The following is a 12,071-nucleotide window of genomic DNA, read 5'->3' as shown; positions in this document are numbered from 1 at the left end:
TAGAATCAGTGAACATGGAGATAGGTCAATAGAAATATCCCAGCTGAAATGCACAGGGGAAAAAGCATGACAAAAATAGAACAGAACATCCAAGGACTGTGGGACCACATGAAAAGGTGTAGCATATGCATAACTGGAATAACAAAGGAGAAGAAAGAGAAAATGGAGAAGGAACATTTGAGGTATCAATGGCCAAAAGTTTCCAAAGCACAGATCTAGGAAGCTCAGAAAACACCACACAGAATAAATACCAAAACAAACAAAATAACCTCACGCCTGGGCTCATCATATTCAGAGTACAGAAAACCCAAATAGAAGAAAAATATTGAAAGAAGCCAGAGGAGGGAACATATTATACCTTACCTGTAGAGGAACAAAGATAAGAATTACAGCAGAATTCTCAACATAAAGAAAGCAAGCAGGAAGAGAACGCAGTGAAATATTTAAAATGTTCAAAGAAAAAACTCAGCAACCCAGAATTCCACATCCAGTGAAATTATTCTTCACAGGTGAAAAAGATAGAAAGCTTTTCTCAAATAAATGAAAATGGAGGGAATCCATCACCAGCAGACTTGCCCTGAAAAAAAAAATGGTAGAAGAAGTTCTATAGGCAGAAAGAATATGATAAAGGTCAGAAACTTAATTTACATAAAGAAAGGGAGAGCATCAGAGAAGCGATAAATGAAGGTAAAATAAAATCTTTTTATTTTTTCTCATTTTTTTAAAGATTTTTTATTTATTTATTTGACAGAGAGAGACACAGGGAGAGAGGGAACACAAGCAGGGGGAGTGGGAGAGGGAGAAGCAGGCCTCCCGCTGAGCAGGGAGCCTATTTTTTCTCATTCTTAAGTGATGTAAAAGATAATTCTGTTTAAAGCAACAACAGTAACAGTGTAATGCATGATTACAGCAGATGCGTAAGGGAAAAGTACCTACGCTACATGTGAAGTAGTATAGTATTATCTGAAAGTGGACTTACATTTTAAAAATTTATTTTGTAACTCCTAGGGTAGCCATTAAAACAAATTAAGAGTTGGGGCGCCTGGGTGGCTCAGTCGTTAAGCGTCTGCCTTCAGCTCAGGTCATGATCCCAGGGTCCTGGGATCCAGCCCCACATTGGGCTCCACGCTCGGCGGGAAGCCTGCTTCTCCCTCTCCCACTTCCTCTGCTTGTGTTCCCTCTCTCGCTGTGTCTCTCTCTGTCAAATAAATAAATAAAATCTTTAAAAAAATAAAAAATAAAAAAATTAAGAGTTATAACTGATATGTGAAGAGCAGAGATAAAGTGGCATATTTAAAAATGCTCAATTAAAATGAGAGGAGGGAGACTTCCAGTTTCTGGTCTGGCCTGTAGGAAACGTGGATGTCACCACTCTATCCTAACAAGTAAAAGGCTAAGCAAAATGACAAGTCAACTCTCCTTAAGATCCATAAGAGAAGTGAAGTCATAGTGCAAACCACAGCCCCCCAAAATTGGACAGACCAACAGATAAATAAATACAGAGAACCATAACTTATTGAAATAGAAACCCACAGGCAGCAACTTGGGAGGGAGCCATTGCTGAGATAGGAAAACCTGAACTGTAATTAACTAGAGGCTCAGTGAGACAAGTCTGAGAGCTCAAAACTCCAAGGCCACCCAGTCACAGGGAGGCCCCTACACTTTTGTGTAGCTCTAGCCTTCATGTGGGAGAAGGGAAATACCCAACTCCAGCCCCCTCTAGCCATTCTGCCCCACTTAAGAAGGAGGAAAAAGCCTTAGAATCATGTGTGAAGTTGACAATTCAGAGATATGGACTTGCTAAGACTGAGACCCTGCTAAGACTGTCATCTGTTAGATCAATTAAGAATATGAAAAATTCAAGATTTTATTTTACCTTTGATTATTCCTTCTGCAAGTTCTTCCTTTCTTTAGGTAGACATGAATTTCTGACTTACATCATTTTCCTTCTCTCTAAATAACTTCTTTTAACATTTCTTGCAAGGCAAGTCTACTGGCAACAAATTCCCTCAATTTTTGTTTGTCTGGGAAAGTCTTTATTTCTCCTTCCCTCTTGGAGGATAATTTCTTAGGGTACAGAATTCTAGGTTGGTGGTTTTTTTTTAATACTTAATATTTCACTTCACTCTCTTCTTACTTGCATGGTTTCTGGGGAGAAAGTCCTCCTAATCATAGGACTATAGAATGCTTATACACACACACACACACACACACCCCTCATCAACAATTACCAACAGCCTATTTACACCAGTTCCTTTTACCCTGTATATCATATCCAGCTATCAAGAAAAATTACAAGACATGCTAAAAGGCAAAAAACACAGTTTGAAGAGAGTGAGCAAGCATTAAAACCAGATTCAGATATGGCAAGGATGTTAGAATTATCAGAGCAGGAATATAAAGTATCTATCATTAATATGCTAAGGCTCCAAAGGATAAAGTAGATCCTAGCATGCAAGCACAGATGGACAGTGTAAGCAAAGAGAAAGGAATTCTAAGAAAGAACCAAAAAGAAGTGCTAGAGATCAAAAACACTGTAACAGAAATGAAGAATGCTCCGTTTGGGTGCATTAGGAGCCTGGACATGGCTGAGGAAAGAAAGAACGTGGCTGAGCTTGAAGATGCAATATAAAGCTCCCAAACTGAAAAGCAAAGAGAACAAAGACTGAAGAAAACAGAACAAAGACCCAAGGACCGTAGGACAAGTACAAAAGGTGTAACATACATGTGATGGGAAGACAAGAAGGAGAAGAGAGAAGGGAATAGAAGAAATATTTGAAAAAATAATGACTGAAAATTTCTCCAAATTAGTGAAAATTTCCCCAGAACACACAAAACCACAGCTCAGAAAGCACCAAGCAGAATAAACATCCAAAAAACTACACCTAGGCAAATCATCATCAAGCTACAGAAAGTCAAAGAAAAAGAAAAAGTCCTGAAAGAAGACAGAGGAGAAAAGCATCTTACCTATAGAAGAAAAAGGATGAGCATTACACCTGACTTTCTCCCCAGCAACCATGCAAGTAAGGAGAGAGTGAAGTGAAATATTAAGTATTAAGGAAAAAACCACCAACCTGGAATTCTGTACCCTGAGAAATTATCCTCCAAAAGGGAAGGAGAAATAAAGACTTTCCCAGACAAACAAAAATTGAGGGAATTTGTTGCCAGTAGACTTGCCTTGCAAGAAATGTTAAAAGAAGTTAGAGAGAAGGAAAATGATGTAAGTCAGAAATGCGTATCTGCCTAAAGAAAGGAAGACCTTGCAGAAGGAATAATCGAAGGTAAAATAAAATCTTGAATTTTTCGTATTCTTAATTGATTTAACAGATGACAGTTTGTTCAAAATATTATTAGCAATAGTTATTATATGGCAACAATATATTCAATTATGCATGCATATAAATATGTATGTACATATATACATTTATGCATGCTTATGTATAAGTGAAATGAATGATAATGATACAAAAGACAAGAGGGAGAATTTAGGATTATTTTGTTACTATAATGTATTTTCCCCACCCATGAAACAGTACAGTGTTATAGAAATGTGAACTTGGATTAATACAACTATATCTGTAATCACTTTGACCGCACTTGGAATGTGAATATTGTCCAATTTAAAAAAAGTCAAGTTAGCAAATGGCAAATTAATGGGGTTTTCTTGCTTAGCTTATTTAGCTTTGGTAGACCTTTTTGCTTTGTCTTTGTAAATGCATTTTAAGAATTTTTAATTTATATCTGCTTCAGGACCCTCCTGCTATAACTGGGGTAAGTTGGGGAGAATCATGGAGAGATATGGAGACTGAGGAGCAGAGAGATTAGTTGTAAAAGTATAGGGCAACCCACTATAAAAAGTAAAAAAAAAAAGTACAACTGATAGGCTTAAAAAGGAGAGGAAACATAATCATAGGAATAATCATAGGAAATGCTCAATTAAAACCACAAATGGCAGAAAAAGAGTGGAAGACAAAAATATGAACAAAGAACAAGGACAACAAACAGAAAATGTAACATATATCTGTAATCACTTTGAACGTCAATAGTCTAAATACTTCAATTAAAAGACAGAGATTATCAGAGTGGATCAAAAAACAAACCCAACTAGAGCTGTCTACAAGAGACTCACTTTAAATACAAAGATACATATATATTAAAAGTAAATGGATGACAAAGTGTAAAGCTAAAATAATACAATAACAATAAAAACAAAACAAAAAATAAATGGATGGTGAAAGATATACACTGTTAACACTAATCAAAAGAAAGCAGGAGTAGCTGTATTAATTTCAGACAGAGAAAACTTCAAAGCAAGGAAAATTATCAGGGATAAAGAGGGGCATTATGTAATGTTAAAGGAGTCATTTCTAGAAAAAGACATTTTGATCCTTAATGTATATGTACAGAACAACAGAGTATCAAAATGCATAGGATGAAAACTGATAGAACTGCAAGGGAAAATCAATGAATCCGCTATCATGGTTGGAGACTTCAATACTGCTCTGCCAGAAAGGGACAGATTCAGCAGGCAGAAAATCGGTAAGGACATTGTTGAACTCGATAACACCATCAATCAACAGAATATAATGGACATCTATGGACTACTTCATCCAACAACAGCAGAATACATATGGAACATCGACCAAGGTAAACCACATTCTGGGCCATAAAACACACATTAACAAATTTAAAAGAATAGAAATCATACAGTCTATTCTCAGACCACAATGGAATTAAACTAATTCTAATTAATTTCTGTTACCAGAAATTAATAGCAAAGATAGCTGGAAATTTTGGAGATCAAACCAACATACTTCTAAATAGCACATGTGTGAAAGAAAAAAAATCTCAAAGAGACATTTTAAAATAATATGAACTGAATATTTTAATGCATAAAATGGAAACACAACTTACCAAATTTATGGATTACAGCAAAAGTGGGGGTTTGAGGGAAACTTATAGCATTGAATGAATATACTAGAAAAAGAAGAAATATGTAAAATCTATTAGCTAAGCTTCCACCTTAGGAAACTAGGAAAAAGAGAACAAATTAAATTCCAAGTAAGCAGAAGAAAAGAAATAATAAATATTAGAGCAGAAATCAATGAAATTAAAAATAGGAAGTCAGTAGAGAAAAATCAATGAAACCAAAAGCTGGTTCTTTGAAAAGATCTATAAAGTCAATAAGTTCTAGGGGTGCCTGGGTGGCTCAGTCATTATGTTCCTGCCTTCAGCTCAAGTCATGATCCCAGGGTCCTGGGATCGAGCCCCGCATCAGGCTCCCTGCTCCACAGGAAGCCTGCTTCTCCCTCTCCCACTCCCCCTGTGTTCCCTCTCTTGCTGTGTCTCTCTCTGTCAAATAAATAAATAAATAAATAAAATCTTTAAAAAAATAAAAATAAAAAATTAATAAGTTCTATCCAGGTTAACTAAGAAATAAAGAGAGAGGACACAAATTACTAATGTCAGAAATGAAAAGACACCACTGCAGATCCCATGAATGTTAAAATGATAATAAATAAATATAAAAAAAAAAAACCAACCCAACTCTATGCCCATAAATTTGATAACCCAGATGAAACAGACCAATTCCTTGGAAGACACAATCTGCTAAAACTCACACAAGAAGAAATAGACAATCTAAGTAGGCCTATATCTATTAACAAAATCAAATCAATAATTAATAACCTTCCACAACAAAAAGCACCAGGCCCAGATGGGTTCACTGGTGAATTCCACCAAATATTTAAAGAAGAAATTATACCAATTTTCTACAGTTTCTTCCAGAAGACAGAAGCAGAGAGAATACTTCCCAATTCATTCTGTGAGGCCAGCATTACCCCAAACCAGACAAAGACATTACAATGAAACTACAGAACAATCTCTGTCAACAACATAGTTGTTATAGTGTCATACAGAGAAGTCTCACTGCCCTAAAAATCCTCTGTGCTTTTCCTATTCACCTCCCCTGTCATCCACCCCACAACCACTGATCTTATTACTGTCTCCATAGTTCTGCCTTTTCCAGAATGTCATGTAGTTGGAGTCAGACAGTATATATGTAGCCTTTTCAGACTGGCTTCATTCACTTAGTTGTATGTGTCTAAGTTTCCTCCATGTCTTTTCATGGCTTGATAGCTCATTTATTTTTAATGCTGAATAATATTCTATTGTCTGGATGGACCAGTTTATTTGTTCACCTGTTGGAGGACATCTTGGTTGCTTCCAAGTCTTAGCAATTATGAATAAAGCTGCCATAAACATCTGTATGCAGGTTTTGGTGTGGACACAATTTTTCAACTCTTTTGGGTTGAATACCAAGGAGCATGACTGTTGCTTGTGTGATAAGAATATGTTTAGTTTTGTAAGAAATTACCACCCTACCCTTCAAAGTGGCTGTATCCTTTTGCCTTCCCGCCAGCCATGAATGAGAGTCCCTGTTGCTCCATATCCTCTGCAGCATTTGGTGTTGTCAGTGCTCATGTTTTGGCTTCATTGTCATTTTTATTTGCGTTTCCCTGATGACATATGGTGTGGAGCGTCTTCTAATGTGCTGATTTGCCATCTGTATATCGTCTTTGGTAAGGTATCTATTAAGGTCTTTGGCCCATTTAATTCTAACAAATGTAATACTCTGGTAAGGATGTTGATAACAGGGAGACTATGCATGAGTGGGGGCTGGGGGCCAAAAATCTCTGTACCTTCTCCTCAATTTTGCTATGAACCTAAAACTGCTCTTAGAAAATAAAGCCTTTTTTTTTTTTTTTTTTTTTTTTTTTAAAGAGAAGGCAATTGTTTAATGAGCACAAAATTTCTATTTGGGAAGATGAAAATGTTGTGAAGATGGATGGTGGTGCCCCAGAAAACCTTTAACACAAGGAAGGTTTTGTTTGGAGAGAGCATTCCTGGAGGTTGAGGGTTGAACATGACCTTACCAAAGGGCTTCTCGTCTGAAACACAGGCCTCGGGCACGGGGCCCAGAGACGGGGCTGCTGTCCGCTCCAACCCGTCTGACCTCAGGCCATGGATTCAACCTCCTACGCCTCAGTTTCCTCATCTGTAAAATGGGGAGATGGACATAATGATACTGCTGACTTCTGAGGCTGGCTTGGGGCCTCAAAGAGGTCAACGTATGAAAAGAGCTTTTACTGGCGGATCACACAGATCGCGCTGGTGGCTGGCGGCTGCGGCGGCGGAGCTGCGGGGCCGGAAGCCGGTGCGGGGCTCTGGGTAAGGGAGGCGCCGCGCAGTGGTGAGCCCGCCGGGAGCCATGGAAAGCGGCACCGAGATCAGCCGCAAGATCCCGAGTGCCATTAAGGGGAAATTGCAAGAATTAGGAGCTTATGTTGATGAAGAACTTCCTGATTACATTATGGTGATGGTGGCCAACAAGAAAAGTCAGGACCAAATGACAGAGGACCTGTCCCTGTTTCTAGGGAACAACACAATTCGATTCACCGTATGGCTTCATTGGTGTGTTAGATGAACTTCGCTCTGTTACAACTGACCCTTCCAGTCTTAAGTCTTCTGATACTAACATCTTTGATAATAACGTGTCTTCAAACAAAAGCTGTTTCAGTCGGGGAGATGAGAGAAGGCATGAAGCCGAAGTGCCGCCTCTTGCGGTGGCTAGCACTAGACCTGAAAAAAGAGATTCCAGGTTTTCTACTAGTTCACAGGAGCAAAAAACCACTACTGTCAGACAGACTTATGATGATGGAGCTGCAACCCGATTAATGTCAACTGTGAAGCCTCTGAGGGAGCCAGCACCCTCCGAAGCTGTGATTGTTATTAAGCCAGAACCAGATGATCTCATTGATGAGGACCTCAATTTTGTGCAGGAGAATCCCTTATCTCAGAAAAAACCTACAGTGACACTTGCATATGGTTCTTCTCGCCCTTCTATTGAAATTTATCGACCACCTGCAAGTCGAAATGCAGATAGTGGTGCTCATTTAAACAGGTTGCAATTTCAGCAGCAGCCAAACAGTATTCATGCTGCCAAGCAACCTGATACACAGAACAGCCGGGTATATGAAACAGGACGTTTGTGTGAACCGGAAATGCTTAACAGCTTAGAAGAGACTTATAGTCCTTTTTTCAGAAACAACTCAGAAAAAAATAAGTATTGAGGAAGAAAACTTTCGGAAGAGAAAGTTGCCTGTGGTAAGTTCGGTTTTTAAAGTAAAAAAATTCAATCATGATGGAGAAGAGGAGGAGGAAGATGATGACTGTGGGTCTCGTACAGGAAGCATCTGCAGCAGTGTGTCAGTGCCAGCAAAGCCTGAAAGGAGACCTTCACTTCCACCTTCTAAACAAGCTAACAAGAATCTAATTTTGAAGGCTATATCTGAAGCTCAAGAATCTGTAACAAAAACAACTAACTATTCTACAGTCTCACAGAAACAGACACTTCCAGCTGCTCCCAGAACTCGAACTTCTCAAGAAGAATTGCTGGCAGAAATGGTCCAGGGGCAAAGCAGGACCCCCAGAATAAGTACCCCCATTAAAGAAGAGGAAACAAAGGGAGATAATATAGAAAAAAGCCAAGGAACTCAACAGAGGCAGTTGTTATCCCGACTGCAAATTGACCCAGTAATGGCCGAAACTCTACAGATCGGTCAAGATTACTATGACATGGAATCCATGGTCCATGCAGACACAAGACCATTTATTCTGAAGAAGCCAAAGCTGTCTGAGGAAATAGTAGTGGCACCAAACCAAGAGTCGGAGATGAAGACCGCAGATACCCTTTGGGTACTTTCAGGACACCTGATGCAGACACGAGATCTTGTACACCCAGAGAAACCTGCAAGTCCCAAGTTTATAGTGACGCTGGATGGTGTCCCCAGCCCTCCAGGATACATGTCAGATCAAGAGGAGGACATGTGCTTTGAAGGAGTGAAACCTGTAAACCAAACTGCAGCCTCAAACAAGGGACTCAGAGGTCTCCTCCATCCACAGCACTTGCAGTTGATGAGCAGGCAGCTCGATGACCCAAATGGTAGCTTCTCAAATGCTGAGATGAGTGAACTGAGTGTGGTCCAGAAACCAGAAGAACTTTTGGAGCGTTGCAAGTACTGGCCTGCCTGTAAAAATGGGGATGAGTGTGCTTACCATCATCCTGTTTCACCTTGCAAAGCCTTCCCCAATTGTAAGTTTGCTGAAAAATGTTTGTTTGTTCATCCAAATTGTAAATATGTTGCAAAATGTACTAAACCGGATTGTCCCTTCACTCATATGAGTAGAAGAATTCCAGTACTGCCTCCAAAACCAGTTGCAACACCAGCCTCACCTTCTAGTAGTTAGCTGTGCTGTTGTTTCCCGGCTTGTAAGAAAATGGAATGTCCCTTCTATCATCCAAAACACTGCAGATTTAATACTCAGTGTACAAGACCTGACTGCACATTTTATCACCCCAGCATTACTGTGCCACCACGACATGCCTTGAAATGGATTCGACCTCAAACCAGTGAATGACAGTCCTACTTGGCAGAAGATTGTGGAGTTTCCATCTACTGGCAAAAATATTCTGCAGAACTTGTCAAACCTTTGAAACTTGGAATATACTGCTTTCATAATACGAAGTTTATTGCCTATCTGAAGTGTCTAATTTTTCAAGTTTGTAAGTTTATTAAGTGGTTTTAACACTGGGTATTTTTTGTTGTTTGACTATGAAAAGACCGTTGAAGGAAAAGCTAAATTCTATTAAAGCATTTGAGGCGTGTTTGTGAAAAAAAAAAAAAAAAAGAAAAGAAAAGAGCTTTTACTGTGTGATGTAATAATACAGTCACTATTGTCATTTTAAATGCTTTTCTGTATCTGATCTTCCCAGGCCAGGTCTGTAATTATTTCTCGCAGGAGACAGGAGCTACTTTGGTACAGGGAAACTGCCCTTCCCAAGGCAGCCTGCAGGGCCCTCACCCTCCTCCCATTCCCCGGGGCCGGGGCCGGGGAGTCTGACTCCAGAGAGCCGGGCAGGGCCAGGGCCTCTCTCAGTCATGTGACCCAGGGACCGGCGATCTCAGTCTGTCGGTGAGAGTGGGCTGGATTTGTACCATCGCCAGGGCTCAAGGCTTGAGTCCGCTGCCATCCAGGGAAGCCAGAAGTCACCCAGGAGCAGAAGTTATGGGGGAGCGGGGGCAATGTGGGGTCTGATTTGTGGGGGCTCAGGGAGGACAGAGGGCAGAGGCAGAGAAAAGATGGGGACAGTTGCCATGAGGTCCTGCCACACTTGCACAACTTCCATTCCGTCAGATTGCCTCACCCCTTTCGGTAAAACCCCTTTACACTTGAGTTTTTTAGATGGGTTTCTGTTTCTTACAACCGAGATAGCCCTGACTAAAACGTTAATTTACAGGCCTGTTTCACCACCAGACTAGAACACCCCCTGCATTTCTAGCCCCTAGCGTGATTCTGGCTCAGTAACTGCTTGTGCGAGAGTGAATGTGCGAATGGACGACTCAGAGACAGGGCTGTCCAGGTCCCCCTCACGGCCCTGCCTTGCTAACGTCCCTGCAGTCAACTTCAGCAGCTTGCCCCACGCCACGTGGTCCTTTGGTCTGAGAAACCCCTTCCTACATGTCACAGGATCCTGAGAGGCCAGCGGAGAATTTGCTTAAATTGCAGAGCCTGGAGACCCTGCACACATAGGGGTGGGAAAAGAGAGGTTGCTGATAGCCAGAACGTCATCCCAGAATACATGGTTAGCCCTACGGAAGTTGGCTGTCTCCAGGGGAGGGGAAGGGCCCATGCTTTATTAATGCGGTGGCCCTGTGTTCCGGGCATCCACGCAGACCTTTCCACCGAGTTCTCGAACCTGTGGCCTGGGGTCCTGAGCCCGTTGGCCCTCAGAGCCACGCCTCCCCTTTCCTGCCCTGTTCCAGATTTGCCACGCAGGCTGACCCCTGCGGGCTGCGCTTCCCAGAGAGCTTCTGGCCAAAGGTTGGGCCAAGGGAGACAGTGGTGGGAGATCGGAAGGTGGGGCGAAAGGGAGAAGCAATGGTATTTCTCTGTGGTTCCAGCCTCAGCCCGGTGACCCGGCCCCTGGGTGGCAGGAACACTGTCACCTCCCTGGGGCCTGCCAGCCCTTGGCTGCCTTCCTGCTCATCTCTGCGCTGCCTCACCTTATCCCTTTGGCTTCCCAGCCCTGTGATCTCCCATGTAACAAGTGCTCTGCACCGAAGTCACTCTCTTTTTAAATCCTCCAGGAGCTTCAGCTGCCCTGGCCAAACCCAGTACGATCTCTGTGGCACAGTAAGAAAACAGAACTACAGGGAGAAGTAACTTGTCACGGGTTGAACAGCTTCTAAGTGAAGACACTGGCTTTGAACCCACTTTTGACTCTGAGGCCACGTTTCATTCACACACTTCCTCCCACGGCCCTTGAACATCCCTCCACCCTCTGGGAGCACTGGCCTCAGTCCCACCTGTTCTCGTGGCTGTCTTGGGAAGGTCTCACAGCCCTCCCTGGAGGGCAGACTCCAGGAGATCTGACGGCGGCTGCTGGGCTCCCTGTTAAAGTCAGACGTGTGGCCCCAGCCCCTGAACACTCCATGGCTAATGTTGGAAAGTGCTCCTCACCTGGAAACCACGAGAACAGACTGTTCCAACGAGACTTTAAAAGCTGCTTTGGTTGACTGACTTCATCATCCTCTCAAAAAGTGTCTAGCCTGACGATCTGTAATCCTCCTGCTACCCAAGTAAGACATGTTATTTTTTTTTCCTAGAGCGTTTCCTGCCCCTGCCTCCACTCCAGCAAGGGACTGGATGTTTCCTGTTTGACAGTCTATTAAATGATCTAGATCTTTGATACCCACAGTGTGGTCTGCTGACTGGCAGCATCACCTGAGAGCCTATTGGAAATGCAGAATCCCAGGTCCCACCCCAGCCATGCTGAATCAGAAGGTGCATTTTAACAAGGTCAAGATTCCCCGATAATTCCTATGCGAGTTCAAGTTGAAGAAGTCCCGCCCTAGATGCGTCAATAAATATCTAGTAAGCATCTATTATGTGTGATTTCCTAACAGTAATACATACCTCATGGGAATGCAGTAAGAATTAAATGAATT

The 12,071-nt window shown here is 41.8% G+C and overlaps 1 protein-coding gene across 1 annotated transcript; it reads left to right on the top strand.

Annotated features, from left to right (window-relative positions):
* The first annotated feature begins 7,337 nt into the window (after positions 1-7,337).
* LOC112822082 (zinc finger CCCH domain-containing protein 14-like) lies at positions 7,338-9,587 on the top strand. The gene is given in 2 exon segments (XM_025869443.2): positions 7,338-8,117; positions 8,119-9,587. Coding segments are annotated over 2 exon segments (1,743 nt in total). The 5' UTR covers positions 7,338-7,736; the 3' UTR covers positions 9,481-9,587.
* Positions 9,588-12,071: the final 2,484 nt, after the last annotated feature.

Source organism: Callorhinus ursinus, unplaced genomic scaffold (genome assembly GCF_003265705.2).
Source record: "Callorhinus ursinus isolate GAN/ISIS: 27379988/994484 unplaced genomic scaffold, GSC_fseal_2.0 scaffold8, whole genome shotgun sequence".
Classification (NCBI taxonomy): Eukaryota; Metazoa; Chordata; class Mammalia; order Carnivora; family Otariidae; genus Callorhinus; species Callorhinus ursinus.
This window is presented reverse-complemented; position numbering and strand designations above follow the sequence as displayed.